Below are 20,318 nucleotides of genomic sequence, written 5' to 3'. Positions count from 1 at the left end.
AAGCCCCCACCCTGTTGTGACCCAGTGCTCCCAGTAATCACAGGAGATCCAACTGGGAGACAAAAACCTGCTTTAATGAAAACATAAAGATTAGCATGCCGCTAGCCGAGTGATGCTACATCCTGAAGCTAACAGGACGCAGCTTCAAACATTTCTCTACGTTTCAGTGATTTAACTAAAGACTAACGACACTGAGGACCGGAAACACAAACTAATAACTTTATAAATTTAACGTTTAAAGCTTCATATTTAAAGGCCTGTAGCAGGCTAACAGCATTAGCTCAGGCTAACAGCATTAGCTCAGGCTAACAGCATTAGCTCAGGCTAACAGCATTAGCTCAGGCTAACAGCATTAGCTCAGGCTAACAGCATTAGCTCAGGCTAACAGCATTAGCTCAGGCTAACAGCATTAGCTCAGGCTAACGTTTACGACGTCGGGCTAAAGTGAGCTTAGCACACAAGCTACCAAAGGTTTCTAATCTTATAAGGCTTTAATATATGTTACTTGAAGTTGCTGCTGCTTAAAAGCCTCAAACTGAATCATAAATGTCACGTTTTTGTACCTTTTAATTGGTGTCTTAAGGTTGATGCCGCGCCGTCGTATTACTTCATCCAAAGAGACGTCTGCCATTTTCTGTCCCGCACTGCCTCACGGCGCATGCGTGCATACGCATTTGAAACAAAGACTACGGAAGCCGATTTTCGGGACAATGTGATACTAGGTTGTAGTTCATTCATTAGTTCTAATGTCACTTTTTGTTCTTTGTATTCGATTAAAAAGGTAAAAATAACCGTCGATGTTTTATTGTAACATGAACACACGCAGACTTGATGATGAAGTAACTGTTACTGCTCTGCGCTCGATTAATCTTGACAAAATGCGGAATCCATTTATGCCTCATTACCCATGAGCCTTTGCAACAAAGAGCTTTAACACTGTTTTAGCCCACAGGTCCTGTGAAAGTCATCGAATTACTGTTTTTATGTTCGATTTTAAAGAGATTATTTTTTAACTACCACAAAGTTGCTGTCTGAAGGTTAAAATACACAAATGCAGGTGAGCTTCACGTCGCACCGTGATTGAAGGTGGCTGCTCACTGTATTATATTCGGTCTTCGACACTCGATGCGTCATGCCTTAAACTGATGAGTAAGGAAAATAACGACGCGGGTGACGCCCGTGTCCTCGTTTACATTACGAGAAGAATTTTTGAAGGTCAAAGGTCTGCCTGCTGAGGTGACTCGCTTACTTCGCGAGATGCCTCGTGGGACCAGGACCTTCCCCGATCCCTCAACATGTTCAATATAAACTAGTGATGGGAAAGCAGTTCTTCTCAGTGTACTGAATCAGTAAAGTGGTTCGTTCAAAAGATTCGTTCACTGAGTCGTTCAGTACTTCTCTGCAGCTCTGTCTGTGAATCAGAATTTAATCATCTGAAACGTTTAGTTCTGCTCACGATCGTTCTGAGAACAGCTGGTGGTGAATAATAAACCAATGAGCTGAGAATTCAGTTGATAAAGCTCCAGTTACAAACTGAAAGCTGCTAAAACAATCACATTTATTTTCCCCGACCGTTCTGTTCAGAACACAAATCACTCACTGAGAGGGAGAGAGAGAGGAGGGAGAGAGGAGGGAGAGAGGAGGGAGGGAGAGAGAGAGAGAGGAGAGAGGAGGGAGAGAGAGGAGGGAGAGAGGAGGGAGAGAGAGAGAGAGAGAGAGAGAGGAGGGAGAGAGAGAGAGGAGAGAGAGAGAGAGGAGGGAGAGAGGAGGGAGAGAGAGAGGAGGGAGAGAGAGAGAGGAGGGAGAGAGAGAGGAGGGAGAGAGAGAGGAGGGAGAGAGAGAGGAGGGAGAGAGAGGAGGGAGAGAGGAGGGAGAGAGGAGGGAGGGAGAAAGGGAGGGAGAGAGAGAGGAGGGAGAGAGGAGGGAGAGAGAGAGGAGGGAGAGAGAGGAGGGAGAGAGAGGAGGGAGAGAGAGAGGAGGAGAGAGAGAGAGAGGAGGGAGAGAGGAGGGAGAGAGGAGGGAGAGAGAGGAGGGAGAGAGGAGGGAGAGAGGAGGGAGGAGAGAGGAGGGAGAGAGAGGAGGGAGAGAGAGGAGGGAGAGAGGAGGGAGAGAGGAGGGAGGGAGAGAGGAGGGAGAGAGAGAGAGAGAGGAGGGAGAGAGAGGAGGGAGAGAGGAGGGAGAGAGAGAGAGAGGAGGGAGAGAGAGAGAGAGAGGAGGGAGAGAGAGAGGAGGGAGAGAGAGAGGAGGGAGAGAGGAGGGAGAGAGGAGGGAGGGAGAGAGGAGGGAGAGAGAGAGGAGGGAGAGAGAGGAGGGAGAGAGGAGGGAGAGAGGAGGGAGGGAGAGAGGAGGGAGAGAGAGAGAGAGAGGAGGGAGAGAGAGAGAGAGAGAGAGGAGGGAGAGAGAGAGAGAGAGGAGGGAGAGAGAGGAGGGAGAGAGGAGGGAGAGAGAGAGAGAGGAGGGAGAGAGAGAGAGAGAGGAGGGAGAGAGAGAGGAGGGAGAGAGAGAGGAGGGAGAGAGAGGAGGGAGAGAGGAGGGAGAGAGGAGGGAGGGAGAGAGGAGGGAGAGAGAGAGGAGGGAGAGAGAGGAGGGAGAGAGGAGGGAGAGAGGAGGGAGGGAGAGAGGAGGGAGAGAGAGAGGAGGGAGAGAGAGGAGGAGAGAGGAGGGAGAGAGGAGGGAGAGAGAGAGAGAGAGAGGAGGGAGAGAGAGAGAGAGAGAGAGGAGGGAGAGAGAGAGAGAGGAGGGAGAGAGAGGAGGGAGAGAGGAGGGAGAGAGGAGGGAGAGAGAGAGAGAGGAGGGAGAGAGAGAGGAGGGAGAGAGGAGGAGAGAGAGAGAGGAGGGAGAGAGAGAGGAAGAGAGCGAGAGGAGGGAGAGAGAGAGGAGAGAGAGAGAGGAAGAGAGAGGAGGGAGAGAGAGAGGAGAGAGAGAGAGAGGAGAGAGAGAGAGAGGAAGAGAGAGGAGGGAGAGAGAGAGGAAGAGAGAGAGAGAGGAAGAGAGAGGAGGGAGAGAGAGAGGAAGAGAGAGAGAGGAGGGAGAGAGAGAGGAGAGAGAGAGGAGGGAGAGAGAGAAAGGAGGCGGAGCTCTCGTTCAGTACGTTCACTGAACGTGAACGAGCGAGACTGCGAGTCACCAGCTTCAGTCACACACACACACACACACACACACACACACACACACACACATACACACACACACACACACACACACACACACACACACACTGTACTGACTGAAACACGATGGTTAGTAGATGTTAAAACAGTCAGCTGAGTTAAATGAAGTTGGATATAAAAGCTGTTTGTAAACTGACAGCAGATATAAAAAGCACAAACATTTTCTCGACACCTAAATGTTAAATAATATATTTTCTACTTCCTCAATTTTAGAGACATGAGAGGGAGAAGTAGGGGCGGGCTTTAGAGACACAGAGCTCCCGACCGACTCCTCCTATTGGTTCAGTCAGTATGTATCACTGACATGAGGAGAGGGAGGGCGGGCTTTGAGAGACTCTTACAGTCTGTAGAGAGAGACGAGAGAGGAGAGAGGAGAGAGGAGAGAGGAGAGAGGAGAGAGGAGAGAGGAGAGAGGAGAGAGGAGAGAGGAGAGAGAGAGAGAGTTGAGAAATGAACGACTCTTTTCAGTAAGTGATTCAGTTCAGTTCGTTCACACAGATGATTCATTCGTTTTGAACGAATCGTTCATGACCGACACATCACTAATATAGACTACAAATAAATGATATAAACTACTAATAAACTATATAAACTACAAATAAATGATATAAACTACTAATAAACTATATAAACTATAAATAAACAATATAAACTATAAATAAACAATATAAACTATAAATAAACAATATAAACAACTAATAAACAACATAAACTATAAATAAACAATATAAACTATAAATAAACAATATAAACTACTAATAAACAACATAAACTATAAATAAACAATATAAACTATAAATAAACAATATAAACTACTAATAAACAACATAAACTATAAATAAACAATATAAACTATAAATAAACAATATAAAGTATAAATAAACAATATAAACTATAAATAAACAATATAAAGTATAAATAAACAATATAAACTACTAATAAACAACATAAACTATAAATAAAAAATATAAACTACTAATAAACAACATAAACTATAAATAAACAATATAAACTATAAATAAACAACATAAACTACTAATAAACAATATAAACTATAAATAAACAATATAAACTACTAATAAACAACATAAACTATAAATAAACAATATAAACTATAAATAAACAACATAAACTACTAATAAACAATATAAACTACTAATAAATTATATAAACTATAAATAAACAATATAAACTACTAATAAACTATATAAACTATAAATAAACAATATAAACTACTAATAAACAACATAAACTACTAATAAATGATATAAACTACTAATAAACAATATAAACTATAAATAAACAATATAAACTATAAATAAACAATATAAACTATAAATAAACAATATAAACTACTAATAAACAACATAAACTATAAATAAACAATATAAACTATAAATAAACAATATAAACTACTAATAAACAACATAAACTATAAATAAACAATATAAACTATAAATAAACAATATAAACTACTAATAAACAATATAAACTACTAATAAATTATATAAACTATAAATAAACAATATAAACTATAAATAAACAATATAAACTACTAATAAATTATATAAACTATAAATAAACAATATAAACTATAAATAAACAGCATAAACTACTAATAAACAACATAAACTACTAATAAACAATATAAACTACTAATAAATTATATAAACTATAAATAAACAATATAAACTACTAATAAATTATATAAACTATAAATAAACAATATAAACTACTAATAAACTATATAAACTATAAATAAACAATATAAACTACTAATAAACAACATAAACTACTAATAAATGATATAAACTACTAATAAACAATATAAACTATAAATAAACAATATAAACTATAAATAAACAATATAAACTATAAATAAACAATATAAACTACTAATAAACAACATAAACTATAAATAAACAATATAAACTATAAATAAACAATATAAACTACTAATAAACAACATAAACTATAAATAAACAATATAAACTATAAATAAACAATATAAACTACTAATAAACAATATAAACTACTAATAAATTATATAAACTATAAATAAACAATATAAACTATAAATAAACAATATAAACTACTAATAAATTATATAAACTATAAATAAACAATATAAACTATAAATAAACAGCATAAACTACTAATAAACAACATAAACTACTAATAAACAATATAAACTACTAATAAATTATATAAACTATAAATAAACAATATAAACTACTAATAAATTATATAAACTATAAATAAACAATATAAACTACTAATAAACAATATAAACTACTAATAAATTATATAAACTATAAATAAACAATATAAATTACTAATAAATTATATAAACTATAAATAAACAATATAAACTACTAATAAATTATATAAACTATAAATAAACAATATAAACTATAAATAAACAATATAAACTATAAATAAACAATATAAAGTATAAATAAACAATATAAACTATAAATAAACAATATAAACTACTAATAAACAACATAAACTATAAATAAACAATATAAACTACTAATAAACAACATAAACTATAAATAAACAATATAAACTATAAATAAACAACATAAACTACTAATAAACAATATAAACTACTAATAAATTATATAAACTATAAATAAACAATATAAACTATAAATAAACAGCATAAACTACTAATAAACAACATAAACTACTAATAAACAATATAAACTACTAATAAATTATATAAACTATAAATAAACAATATAAACTACTAATAAATTATATAAACTATAAATAAACAATATAAACTACTAATAAACAATATAAACTACTAATAAATTATATAAACTATAAATAAACAATATAAATTACTAATAAATTATATAAACTATAAATAAACAATATAAACTACTAATAAATTATATAAACTATAAATAAACAATATAAACTATAAATAAACAATATAAACTATAAATAAACAATATAAAGTATAAATAAACAATATAAACTATAAATAAACAATATAAACTACTAATAAACAACATAAACTATAAATAAACAATATAAACTACTAATAAACAACATAAACTATAAATAAACAATATAAACTATAAATAAACAACATAAACTACTAATAAACAATATAAACTACTAATAAATTATATAAACTATAAATAAACAATATAAACTATAAATAAACAACATAAACTACTAATAAACAACATAAACTATAAATAAACAATATAAACTATAAATAAACAACATAAACTACTAATAAACAATATAAACTACTAATAAATTATATAAACTATAAATAAACAATATAAACTACAAATAAACTATATAAACTATAAATAAACAATATAAACTACTAATAAACAACATAAACTACTAATAAATGATATAAACTACTAATAAACTATATAAACTATAAATAAACAATATAAACTATAAATAAACAATATAAACTATAAATAAACAATATAAACTACTAATAAATTATATAAACTATAAATAAACAATATAAACTACTAATAAATGATATAAACTACTAATAAACTATATAAACTATAAATAAACAATATAAACTATAAATAAACAATATAAACTACTAATAAATGATATAAACTACTAATAAACTATATAAACTATAAATAAACAATGTAAACTACAAATAAACAACATAAACTACTAATAAATGATATAAACTATAAATAAACAATATAAACTACTAATAAATGATATAAACTACTAATAAACTATATAAACTATAAATAAACAATATAAACTATAAATAAACAATATAAACTACAAATAAACAACATAAACTACTAATAAATGATATAAACTACTAATAAACTATATAAACTATAAATAAACAATATAAACTATAAATAAACAATATAAACTACTAATAAATGATATAAACTATAAATAAACAATATAAACTACTAATAAATGATATAAACTACTAATAAACTATATAAACTATAAATAAACAATATAAACTATAAATAAACAATATAAACTATAAATAAACAATATAAACTACTAATAAATGATATAAACTACTAAGAAAACTATATAAACTATAAATAAACAATATAAACTATAAATAAACAATATAAACTACTAATAAATGATATAAACTATAAATAAACAATATAAACTACTAATAAATGATATAAACTACTAATAAACTATATAAACTATAAATAAACAATATAAACTATAAATAAACAATATAAACTATAAATAAACAATATAAACTACTAATAAATGATATAAACTACTAAGAAAACTATATAAACTATAAATAAACAATATAAACTATAAATAAACAATATAAACTACAAATAAACAACATAAACTACTAATAAATGATATAAACTACTAATAAACTATATAAACTATAAATAAACAATATAAACTTCTAATAAACAACATAAACTATAAATAAACAATATAAACTATAAATAAACAATATAAACTACTAATAAACTATATAAACTATAAATAAACAATATAAACTATAAATAAACAATATAAACTACTAATAAACTATATAAACTATAAATAAACAATATAAACTACTAATAAATGATATAAACTACTAATAAACAACATAAACTACTAATAAACAATATAAACTATAAATAAACAATATAAACTATAAATAAACAACTTAAACTACTAATAAACAATATAAACTATAAAGAAACAATATAAACTATAAATAAACAACATAAACTACTAATAAACAACATAAACTATAAATAAACAATATAAACTATAAAGCTCTTTATTGTCATTATCTGCAGGGGTGTCCAAAGTGCGGCCCGAGGGCCATCTGCGACCCTGGAGGGGATTTTTTGCGGCCCGTGACTTCAAATGAAGAATCAGAAGATTTTGGCCCGAGGCCTCGATTAAGATCGGCACATTATCTTATTTTTCTTTTTCATGTTAATAAGGGCTGAATAATATTCCTAAAATAGAAAATGTTCAGTAACATGTATGTTGTTGTTTTTTTAAATCTACAGCTTTTACTATTTTCCACATTTTTTGTAAACTATGAAAAAAAACGTATGCAAAGTTTTTGCAAACAAGCGGACTGTTGTTTAACCATTTAATGACCTGAGCTAAATGAAGAAAGCTTTTCTAAAGACATGAACCCAGTTACAGGATTGATTCTGAGAAAAAAAACTAATAAAGTAGAACAAAGAAATCTAAATATTTGATTTCCTTTTATTAAAGGGTTTCTTTAGTGAGCCTTTTGATTCTGATCTACAAAGTCTTACTATTTTTTCAACTATATTTTAAAAAACAAAACCTGTGGCCCGCAAGTGATTCTAACACGACAATTTTGGCCCTCAAGAAAAAAAGTTTGGACACCACTGCTGTACAGTGACACTACTCAAAATGTTACAGTCTCAATAAAAAAAGATATCAGACCTCCTGAGAGATGTACCAACTTTAAGATCTTTGAAATCAAGTGTAAAACTCACCACTTCACTGCTGCATTCTATAAAACAATTTTATTTTTTAATACATTTATTTTAACACCATTTCTAACCATAACTCTGAAATGCTTATTTGTATTACTCTTTAGATTTTAGCTGCTTTATTTGTCTCTCTTTAAAGGAAGAATGTGCCAGTAAATGTCGCTCTTGAGCTCCACGTTGTTTGGCCACGCCTCCTACTGAAGCCTCCAGAGACACACCTCCAACCCTCCTCCAATCACCTTTCCTTTTTTAACTACCACAAAGTTGCTGTCTGAAGGTTAAAATACACAAATGCAGGTGAGCTTCGCGTCGCACCGTGATTGAAGGTGGTTGCTCACTGTATTATATTCGGTCTTCGACACTCGATGCGTCATGCCTTAAACTGATGAGTAAGGAAAATAACGACGCGGGGTGACGCCCGTGTCCTCGTTTACATTACGAGAAGAATTTTTGAAGGGTCAAAGGTCTGCCTGCTGAGGTGACTCGCTTACTTCGCGAGATGCCTCGTGGGACCAGGACCTTCCCCGATCCCTGAACATGTTCAATATAAATTATTAATAAACAAATTAGACTATAAATAAAGACAACATTCAGATTATCTACTGCTCTGCTCTGTTTCCTGTTGTAGTCATTCTTAGTTAAGCCTCTTCGAGTGTTATTATTAAACGGCAGTGTTCAGATTCTTTTAATGATTTCAGCTCTTTATTGTTCCTTTATTTATTCTACTCAAAATGTTACAGTCTCAATAAAGAAAGAAAGATGTTATGTTTTAATTTATTTGAACATTTTAACCATAACTCTGCACTGCTTATTTTTATTACTCTTATATTTTAGCTGCTTTTATTTGACTGCAGGATTTTTGCACTTCAGCATCAGCCTCATTTTTCAACACCAGACGTTGCTGCTTGGCTTTGTAAAAAGAAAACATTGTGTTCCATAAAATGTTTTTTTTAGCGTTTCACAGAATATTTTGTGTTTTCTAAAACTTTTGCTTTAAATACTTTAATGTTTTTGCGACTCTTAGATATATTTGCCTTTAGTTAATTTGTTTTCCCATTTCAGTTCTAGTCCCTTTATTGCTAAAAAATAAGTGTTAAAAGAGGAAAAACTCCAAGTCCCATGATGCAGTCGGGCAGGCGAAGCTCCAACCTGCGTGTTCGCTGCTCATCATCCCGCAGCCTCTCGGATCCGTTAGAGGAGAAATGGCTGCAGCTCTGTCCCGTGCCCTCAAACTGCCCGGTAAGATGCTCTCACCGTTTTTCACCGAGACAGTTTAACGACAACATTTATGAGAGAATGATTTGATTCAGCACATCTTCCGTTAAAGGTTTTCTGTAATTATCCTCTTTCTGCTCTGAATGCGCATTCATAATGTATTTATTCATTTACGGCACACCGTCCGCATCTTGTTGTAAATACTATTAAAATGAGTTAAAATGAGTTCAATGTTCCTGAAAGGATCCAGAGAGATGAAAGATGTGTTTCTCTGTGTTTGTGGAGCAGAGCTGTCTTCTCTGTGTCTGTGAGCTAACTGCTAGCTAACATTAACACACTAACAGACGAGCTGCTGCGTCAACAAGCTAACACTGAAAATAACCTGAAATATTTATTTCAGATTTATCTGCCGGAGTGAGACATCCTAACTGAAGCATGTGAAACCAAATAATACAATAATAACAGTTATTTATATTAATAATTAAATAGTGACAGTTATACTTATCAATAAAGAGTATTAAACAGATAAATATATTAAATAATGATTTAAATATAATTCAGAGAAAAATAATTTAACTCAATAACAAAGTGTAATTCATTGTTTTATAGTGTGTGTGTGTGTGTGTGTGTGTGTGTGTGTGTGTGTGAGCCTGACTGATTTATCCACCGACCAATAATATCGGCCTGTATTAGCACATCACGTGACTATTGTTATTGGCTAATTTTATCACTGATATTACCAGGTTCATTCAAATGAATTTTATCATTTATATTTTATTTAGAATTGTGTGTGTGTGTGTGTGTGTGTGTGTGTGTGTGTGTGTGTGAGCTTACTGTATATTTCTTTAAAGGTCACTTCTCAGCAGGCTTGAACTGAACCGTAGAGGGTAAATATTAACTCAGCCCGTGTGGTTTGACATTTTATTTTCACTCATCTGTTCAGTTGCTAGCGCTGAAAACACCTGATGTCCTGATACGTCTGCTTCAAAATAAAAGCACCTCAAAGAGATCAATATAAGGGACTTTTATTGTGAAGAACTTTCCCGAAATTGAACGTGTTTATCACAGAGCTTTAGCCATGATTGGTGAGAAACAGGACTCACAGGCGCTTCTGTCAATGAGTCAACGAGTCAGAGCTACAGCTCGCTGCTTTTAACCGCCTTAACCGTTTTGACCTTAAGGTGCTCTCCTGAGATCTTTGATGTTTGACTGCTTTCATCGTGTTCCTGCAGGGAAGAAGGGCTCCGAGCTCGGGGAGTACGACCCTCTCACCCAAGCAGACAGCGAGGACGAGAGCGAGGAGGACGACCTCGTTCTCAACTACCCCAGAAATGGCCTCGGCAGGGACGGCTGCCTCGGCGCCGGCTCCTCAAAGCTGCGGGGCGGCAGATCCGGACGACTGGTGGGAGCTGAAGACGAGGCCCAGGAGGACGAGGAAGACGAAGAGGAGGACGAATGGAGGGAGCGTCTCCCCAGCAAGTCGAGGCAGGACGCAGACGACGGGAAAGGCGGGCAGTACTGGAGCCACAGGGACACGGGGAGGGACAGGGCCGGGGACGACAGAGGGGGGTGTGGAGGGGGTGCTGGACTCGGGGTTCTCAGTGCGGAGGACGAGGAAAAGAGGATAAGGATGAAGCACGCTGTCAGGAGCGCCTTCTTCCTGGTGCCTCTCGTCTGCGCCATGCTGCTCGTGTTGCTGTGTGCGTTTCTGCTTCCCTGCAAGAAGGGCGAGCTGGAGAAGAAGCTGCAGTGGGAGAGAGCGATGGGAGTCGCAGGAGGTAAAGTCACAAAGTCACGCTGGACACACACGAGACTACAAACACACACGGGTGACCACAGACAGGAGGACAGGTTCACTACAATCTGTAGAAGAAAAACAAATCTGAAGACGCCCGTGTTGATGCCATAACGCCACACGCTGCTCGTCTTCTTCTTCTTCTCCAATAGTCCACCCGGCTCTGGGCTCAGTTGTGTTTATGTTCGCCGCCATGTTGGTGAAGCTTCCCGCTCTGCTCGCTCTCATTGGCAAGACCTCAAATCAGGCCACGCCCCCTTGATCATAAGGGGACAAATCAGCATCAAAATGGTCTAGCGTGTCATCCTGAGTTAGACTCTTCAGCATTAGTCTTCGAGAAAGTTCTCTCTCTCTGATAGGTTCACTTCCAGAAGTTTACAGACCCATGCAGAGCTCTCTATGATGTTTAGAATTTAGACTGCAGTACCCATTTTAAACACTAGGGGTCAGAGTTACATGTTTCCTCCTTCATACTAACTCTCCTCACGATGCTCACTTAGGAGGAGTCTCTGTGGCGAGTCGAGGCTGGCTCGCCCGTTAATCAGTCAGCTGTAATTATAGAGGAGCGCGAGCGTCACTCGGCCGCCCTCACGAGTCACGACCTGTTTCTGCATGAAGACGCTGCAGAGAGACACAACAAAGATACTTTCAAGATCAAGCAGAGACTAACTCAGAGTTTACTTATTTACTGTGTCTGCTGACCAGAATCCCTCTCGTGGGCGGAGTTACATTTGTGTCTTTCTCCATCCAGGTGTAAACCCACCTGCGCTGGCACTGTGGGATTCTGATGGCGATTCATTGGAGGATGTGTTTCTGGGCGTTACTGAATGGACCAATGACAGCCGGCCCACACAGGGGAACAAAAGTAAGTGATTTTTTTTCTTCTTTTGTTCTTTGTTTCACTCACACAGACGAGGAAGGAGGGCGATCTACGAGGTGCTGACCCTCTCTCTCCTCCCTCAGCAGAGCTCGTTAGCTTGTTGTTCAAAGTGGAGATAACAGAGCATTAATAATATCCACATCATGATCGACATGTTGACCTTTGACCTGTCAACACGGGAGAAAAACTTTATTCAGCTCACCGCGAGCCTCTGAGTGTCGAGTCAACTGCTCGTCAATACAAAGCACCACACTTCAGTTTATCCATTTTCAGAATAAAAGCACCACACCTCAGTTTATCCACCTTCAAAATAAAAGCACCGTACTTCAGTTTATACACCTTCAAAATAAAAGCACCATACTTCAGTTTATACACCTTCAAAATAAAAGCATCACATGTTTACAAGGGGAAACAGAAATTCACAGAGTAAAGAAGTAAATATTTTACGGGTGCAGTGTGGACAGCGGGCGTACGATCACCTGCATGCAATGCGATATCTAACGCTCGAGTTAGGACATGTGTACGTTTGTTTAATTCTCAGGTGGAGTTTTTTGTAAGCTTTTCAACATTAAACTTTGGTTTTCAAACACATGGTGTCAAAGTATTGACAATCATTCCACAGATATTTTATTCAGACGTTCGTTTGTTTTCCTGTTTTGTTGACTTGTCTCTGACTTTGTGCTCTCTCAGTCTACAGCTTGGTGGCGCTGTCTGCAGTCAGCGGTCAGGTGCTGTGGAGGAAAGTCACGCATGAGACCGTGAAGTACATCCAGTGTGGGCTGCAGTTCAGCACCCAGCCGTCACCCGTAGTCATCGTCATCGGAAAATCCATCGTCATGGCGATCAACGGCACCACAGGTTAGAAAGTCCAGCCGTCACAGCTACACAGACGTTTTGAGATGAATCCCTCTGAGCCTCCAGTTTTACATCCAGATTAGAGAGAAGGAGATTTCCCCTTCATGACATCACAAAGGGCAGTAGCCCCTCCCCCAGGTGGGTGACACTCCCACAGCTAGGTGTTTGTTCTGCCCTCTGAGTCTGCCTTCTCACCGTAAACAATAGGACATGGAGCGAGAAAGACAGAGACACCCAAGCCCTTCCAGAGAGGGGGCGTGGTCAGACACAGCTCATTTACATATTTAAAGGTACAGACACAGAAACAGCCTGTTCTGAGCAGGGCTGAAATAGAGGGGTTTATAGACATGATCAAATACAGGATCAGAGTGGATTTAGAACAAGAAGAACTACGATTAGATGCCGAGGAGTAACACAGAGTTGAATTAATCAAACCCAGGTTGTAAAGAGGTTTTCCTTTGTCCCCTCAGGGAAGAACTTGTGGTCGGTGATGCTGAAGAACATCGTCTCTCAGGCCGTGTTGCTTCCAGACCTGCAGGGCGACTCGGTTCCAGACCTGCTGATCGCCACCCTGCCTGCAGACGAGGTCAGGTTACCCCACTCCACCTTTAAACCATGGCTTTATTCAGCATCATCTGAGCTGCAGGCTGCATGAAGAAGTGATTTCATACATTCATGTTACATAATGTTCTAGCATCTTTAAATGTGATTTCTTTCATTTTCAGGCTTCAGATCTCTCCCTGACTCTGATCTCTGGGCTGACGGGGGCCAAGCTCGGACATCCCGTCCCTTTCAACCTCACCGGACAAGGACGCCTCATCGGCCCTTTAGTGCATGAGACTCAACAAGGGGCATATTACATCCTGTTTGGACTAGGTACAAGAATCTGCTGGACATGATCCTGTAAAAAGACTGTGTGTGTCACCGTGTGTTCAGAGAGGTGATGTCGGTCTGGCTGCAGCTTCAGGAGGTAGAAACACCGTCACTGCACTTTGACAAAACTTCTTGTAAATGTCATTTTTCCACCAGGTAACGTGGAGGCGATCTCTGTGGGTGATATCTACATTAAAGCCACCGGGAAGATGCCCCTAACTCAGGCGCTCCGAAGGAGGGATCCCAGCTGGGAGGTGCTTAAAAAGAGCAACACGTCCTCCTGCATCAACATTTACAGGTACGCCACCGAGACTGGAAAATAGAGGTCTGTGCTATGATATGTACGTTTTTTGTCAAACTAGCAGTCAAATCTGCGTCACACCCACACGGCTGAGGCGCTGAGCTCTAATCTTTGTTGGTGCTGGAAAAGATGGCGACACTAACTAAGATCGTCAACGACTTGTTTTTTTTGATCAAGGTCTTTTTATTTTTCAAATATATCACAAAAACATAAACAACAACAGCACAAACATAGGAGAGTCAGAAAGGAAACCTGTCCAATCCCCAAATCAATGAGCACTGGATCATCAGTCAGCCTGCAGCCAGACAATGACAAGAAGAATAAACTGACATACAAACAAATAAATAACAGACAGAAAAGAATCAAATATATTCAAAAACAAAACAGAAGAAAAAAAACTAAACAATAAAAAGGTTACATAGTTATGTTGTTAGCTGTCATATCTTCAACAAAAGATAAAAATGGTTGCCAAGTGATATAGAATTTCAAAGACTTGGTTAATGCAGGTTTGTTCCATTACTCACAACAACAACAACAACAACAACAACATCTCGTCTACACCTCAACGTTCTTATTGTCTTTTTATTTTTTTATTTTTAGAGGAGCAGAGAGTGCAGAGTTCTTGCTCCCCCTTGTGGCCGGTTTTGGGAACAGCCACAACAGCCTGGACTCGGTCTCTAATATGAACTCCAGTAAGAGTGACTGGGTCCTGGTCTACGGCTCCAGCAAACTGTCCGTGCTCCGCCAGAGGGACAAACACAAAGAGTGGACCTTCAACTCGTCTCAGCTCCACTGGTGAATAAAGTCAACCACAGTGCACTCAGAGGTCATCTGAGGTCATCTAACATTAACATCACAGGTCGAGTTTGGGATGCTTCACGTGATTCTCTCTCTGCCTTGTTACAGCCAACCAGTCCCAGGACACTTCAACGATGACAGAGTGCTCGATCTTTTCATCCAGCATGCAGCAAACGGCACCATGCAGGTAAAACAAACCGAGTACTGAACGAGGCTTAACAAAGAACAACAACAAAACAAAGAAGAAATCATGTAAGAGAAGGAGGATGAGGGGGGCAATGTAGAAGAGGTGAGTCTGTAGGGAGTTCTTGAAGGTGGAGAGTGAGGGGGGGGGGGGGGGGGGGTCTCTGCTGGCTTTTGGGACTGAGTTTAAGAGGTTTGGAGCAGCAATGGAGAAGGCCTGGTCCCCCCAGAACCAGTGGTGAGACCTGCAGAGGGGGGACAGGAGGTTTACGTCAGCAGACCTGAGAGTGTGGCTGGAGGAGCTCAGACAACTCAGAGAGTTTGAAGTGGAGGGGGAGGGGGAGCCAGTGGAGGTTATGAAGGACGGGGGGGATGTGGGAGTGGTAGAAAGCGAGCAGCAGGATTGTGGAAATGTTTTTTGTAGTTGACCTTCAGGGCCACCGTACTGTTCTTCTTCCCACTCTCAGGCGCAGGTCGTCGACGGAGCAAAAGGGAAACTCCTCTGGTCGGCTGAGTTTGTGTGTCCCGGTCTGATGTTAGAATCTTCAGCCATCTTGACCTCAACTGGCCAATCGGCTTTCCTCTTCTGGGCCAGCGATCCAATCAGAACACAGAAGAACGTCACAAAGACGACTGTGAGTCTGACGCAGAGGAACCTGTTTGTTTTATTTCCTGTTTGGATACTGTAGTAATTCAAACCTGTTATGACTCGCTCCAGGTGTCACCAGGTGTCGCCGCAGCTCAGCCGCTCATCAGAAAACTTTTCCTGCTTCACCCTGCGTATCCCAGAATCCTCCTGGAGCTCCACAGCACCACGGACACGGCGGTCACCTCTGCAGGTACGAAGTATGGACGGAATAGATCGACCCGGACAGGAAGTCAGACAAGAAGATGCACATAGAGTTTTCAAAATAAAACACAACATACAGACTTTATCAACATGACGTCAAAACAGGACGAACACCAAATCATCCTCAGAACAACAACATGTTGTTTTACCTTTTCTTCTTCTCCGACAGTGAGTTACCACGGAAACCAGAAAGACGCTTTCTACATCACCGTGTCGTCTCGGCCCACGCCCGGCTCGGAGCCCGGCGCTCAGATCGTCAAGAGCTTGGGCCTCAGAGCCGCCGTCGCCAAAGGACAAATCGTCAGGTTAGGAGAGAGCGGCAAGCCGGGAGACGCCGTCAAACCCGGAGCGTACGAGGTCAACAAGTTCTTCAGGCGTCTGACCTTCAGACAGCAGGTGAGAGACGCTCGAGTGTGACATACAGGTGAGAGACACATTGATGTTGTGTTGATAATAAATCTCTGTGTTGCTTCGTTCAGTTATGAGCCAGCACTGCCACCACGGTACAACTGGAAGGACCCGAGTGGGATAGAAACGGACTGAAGTGGGAGATTTCTCTGCACTAAGGACACTCGGGGTCGGATTCACTAAGACTGGATGTCGGCCGCTCTTATCTTTATTATTTGTTCATCATGTTCTCCCTCTATCGGCTCCGTCTCAAGGTCCGACTCACTAAGCATAGACCTCTGATGATATTCAAAAAGTGTTGCTTTTGTTTAGTCTGAATGTGAAGAGAAACTATCTGCACCTTTCCTTTGATGGAGCTGCTCTCTGATGGAGCTGCTCTCTGATGGAGCTGCTCTCTGATAGAGCTGCTCTCTGATGGAGCTGCTCTCTGATGGAGCTGCTCTCTGATGGAGCTGCTCTCTGATGAAGCTGCTCTCTGATAGAGCTGCTCTCTGATGGAGCTGCTCTCTGATGGAGCTGCTCTCTCACTCTGATGGAGCTGCTCTCTGATAGAGCTGCTCTCTGATAGAGCTGCTCTCTGATGGAGCTGCTCTCTGATGGAGCTGCTCTCTCACTCTGATGGAGCTGCTCTCTGATGAAGCTGCTCTCTGATAGAGCTGCTCTCTGATGGAGCTGCTCTCTGATGGAGCTGCTCTCTCACTCTGATGGAGCTGCTCTCTCACTCTGATGGAGCTGCACTCTGATGGAGCTGCTCTCTCACTCTGATGGAGCTGCACTCTGATGGAGCTGCTCTCTCACTCTGATGGAGCTGCACTCTGATGGAGCTGCTCTCTCACTCTGATGGAGCTGCTCTCTGATGGAGCTGCTCTCTGATGGAGCTGCACTCTGATGGAGCTGCTCTCTGATGGAGCTGCTCTCTGATAGAGCTGCTCTCTGATGGAGCTGCTCTCTGATGGAGCTGCTCTCTGATGGAGCTGCACTCTGATGGAGCTGCTCTCTCACTCTGATGGAGCTGCTCTCTCACTCTGATGGAGCTGCTCTCTCACTCTGATGGAGCTGCTCTCTGATGGAGCTGCTCTCTCACTCTGATGGAGCTGCTCTCTGATGGAGCTGCTCTCTCTCTCTGATGGAGCTGCTCTCTCTCTCTGATGGAGCTGGGCGATACAGAGGTGGAATTGTTTTCCTGATCTCTTTCACACGTCTCATCTCTCGCGGTGCAGTTACCGCCGACTCTCAGCAGATGTTAATTTTTTCACTTTGTCAGCTAGATGCTTTATACAATGATACTGATTTATGTAGAACAATTTCCCCCCAAATGACTTCGTAATAGATCATTTAAAAAAGACACTAACGCACAGAGATGCCGTTTGCTCTGCAGCGCAGTCAGGGGAGTGTTTCCCCCTCTGCGTGTGTTTTGTGAATTAGACGATCATGTTTGACCTTCAGTGAATCAGGTCCTGAGAATTCAGCTGGAAACATCGTGTTCGTTTCGCTGAGTCTGATTTTTATTCTGTTACTTGAAAGGTTTATTTCTTTAAAAAAGGGTTATAGATTATTTGTTTTGTTTTGCTTCATGTTCTGTTTTTACAGTAAATGATTTAAATTATTAACATTTCATTGAATGTTTTGGTTTGTTTGGACTTGACAACAGAAGAGGTACTTTATTCTGACGTGAAGCACAATAACACTGACGACCGAGCGTGTAAATATGTTTATATTAACCCATCTCACACTTCTATAACTCCTCTATGGTCATGTGATGTCACTCATTAAACCATCACTGTCTCTGCTCGTCACTGCGCTTCAGAGGGAGTCTGTAAATATTTAAAGCTGTACAGTATTTATTGATCTGCCTTCTTGCTTTATGTTATGTATGTATATATATATATCGTCAACCACAGTTTTTTCTATGTGGACGCTAAAGGTTATGACATTGAAATGTAAACTGCAACACAACTAAAAATATGAAAATCAATATCTACTGTGTCGTGTGTTTATTTCAACATTTAGTTCACAGTTTTGTTTTTTGGCTGCAAAATGAAAAATAAGAAAATACTGCATCCTGAACTTAAAGGAGACCTAGTGTTTAAAATGGGTACTGCAGTCTAAATTCTAAACATCATAGAGAGCTGTCCCCCCCCCCTCTCTAGAGTGGATGCTCACTCAGGTCACCATGTGGTGGACTCTGAAGCTTCAGTGTTTATCCAGCTCTGCATGGGTCTGTAAACCTTTCTGTGTTCTAACCTCTCTCCATTTTTCAAAAGCATCTCCAATATTGATCCTAGTTTGAGCACGTTTCTGCTCGTGGAGCTTATTAGAAACATGCAGAGGCTTTTTAGGATCGGGTACAATCACTTCTATCTGAACCACTTCTCTTACCGCTTCCATCACTGCAACACCTGTTGACCTGATACTGCTCTCATATCTGGCAAACCGAGGGGTGTCCAAAACAAATCCAGAGCATTCAGGAGCAGAATGTAAAGTTAGAAGGAGGACATACTGGCTGCTGCATTGTTGTCAGAGAAAGCCAGCACTTCAACATAGCATGTTTCCTTAATGATCAGAGAGTAAGATACCTTTATCATCTCACTCTCTACACAGCTCACTGATTGGACCTTTGAATGTCATTATTAATAATTAAATATAAAGTCAGGGATAGAGTAAGAAATATGAGAAAATGTGCGATACAAATTAAAATCAGTTATGAAGTATTTCATCATGGGTACATATTCATATTTATGAGATGAAAGACTTCGTATTGGTGGTTTTTAAAAACGTTGTGCAGAAATATTGTTTCTAAAATAAATAAACTGTATTATAAACATGTTACCGGGGTCGCCAGGTGGCGCTGTTGCAGCTCTTCTTCTGTTTTTCCGCATTGCTGCAGAAGACGGTGAACATGGCGTCGGCCCTCGGTCGTCTGCCCGGCTGTCCGCCCTCAAACACGGCCGATTCCCCCGGCTGAGCCCTCTACCGGGCCGGGGAGGACCGTGACACCGGGCCGGACAGCCGTTACCTCCCCCACCGGAAGTATTCTACCCAAACCCAAGACGGTGAGTGTCGGTCTGAAGGCTCGGTCATCTCAGGTCGGTGACGTAGTAAGACCCTCTGACAGACTCTGTGTGTGTGTGTGTGTGTGTGGTGTGTGTGTGTGTGTGTGTGTGTGTGTTGTGTGTGGTCTGTCTGTCTGTCTGTCTGTCTGTCTGTGTGTGTGTGTGTGTGTGTGTGTGTGTCTGTGTGTGTGTGTGTGTGTGTGTGTGTGTGTCTGTCTGTCTGTGTGTGTGTGTGTGTGTGTGTGTGTGTGTGTGTGTGTGGTGTGTGTGTGTGTGTGTGTGTGTGTGTGTGTGTGTGTGTGTGTGTGTGTGTGTGTGTGTGTGTGTGTTGACACCCGGGAGCAGACCCCGTTCGGTCTGATCCGGATCGCTCTGGTCGTGGTTCCCTTCCTGTACGTGGGGACTCGGATCAGTAAGAACTTCGCGGCGCTGCTGGAGGAGCACGACATCT

The 20,318-nt window shown here is 39.3% G+C and overlaps 1 protein-coding gene and 2 non-coding genes across 3 annotated transcripts; all 3 read left to right on the top strand.

The window, feature by feature from the left end:
• Positions 1-1,132: 1,132 nt before the first annotated feature.
• Positions 1,133-1,284, top strand: LOC114920044 (U12 minor spliceosomal RNA). Its single transcript, XR_003808371.2, has one exon. It is a non-coding gene; the product is annotated as a U12 minor spliceosomal RNA (small nuclear RNA).
• A 7,744-nt stretch (positions 1,285-9,028) lies between these two features.
• On the top strand, positions 9,029-9,182 carry LOC136183136 (U12 minor spliceosomal RNA). The gene has a single exon (XR_010668957.1). It is a non-coding gene; the product is annotated as a U12 minor spliceosomal RNA (small nuclear RNA).
• Positions 9,183-9,747: 565 nt separating this feature from the next.
• On the top strand, positions 9,748-18,789 carry fam234b (family with sequence similarity 234 member B). Its single transcript, XM_065964997.1, has 13 exons — positions 9,748-9,895; positions 11,104-11,649; positions 12,418-12,531; positions 13,237-13,404; positions 13,872-13,987; positions 14,127-14,277; positions 14,431-14,572; positions 15,176-15,370; positions 15,482-15,560; positions 16,024-16,191; positions 16,275-16,395; positions 16,576-16,802; positions 16,886-18,789. Exons 1-13 carry the CDS (start codon positions 9,859-9,861, stop codon positions 16,889-16,891), a joined length of 2,070 nt encoding a protein of 689 aa, XP_065821069.1. The 5' UTR covers positions 9,748-9,858; the 3' UTR covers positions 16,892-18,789.
• The last annotated feature ends 1,529 nt before the right edge of the window (positions 18,790-20,318 follow it).

The sequence above is a fragment of the Labrus bergylta genome, chromosome 16 (assembly GCF_963930695.1).
Source record: "Labrus bergylta chromosome 16, fLabBer1.1, whole genome shotgun sequence".
Classification (NCBI taxonomy): Eukaryota; Metazoa; Chordata; class Actinopteri; order Labriformes; family Labridae; genus Labrus; species Labrus bergylta.
This window is presented reverse-complemented; position numbering and strand designations above follow the sequence as displayed.

Bases quoted from the DNA above. Each gene is read 5' to 3' on its own strand.
- fam234b (XM_065964997.1), top strand. From the start codon at position 9,859: ATGGCTGCAGCTCTGTCCCGTGCCCTCAAACTGCCCG. The intron at 13,405-13,871 runs GTTAGAAAGTCC...TTGTCCCCTCAG, and splicing joins GGCGATCAACGGCACCACAG to GGAAGAACTTGTGGTCGGTG. The intron at 16,192-16,274 runs GTGAGTCTGACG...GACTCGCTCCAG, and splicing joins AGAACGTCACAAAGACGACT to GTGTCACCAGGTGTCGCCGC.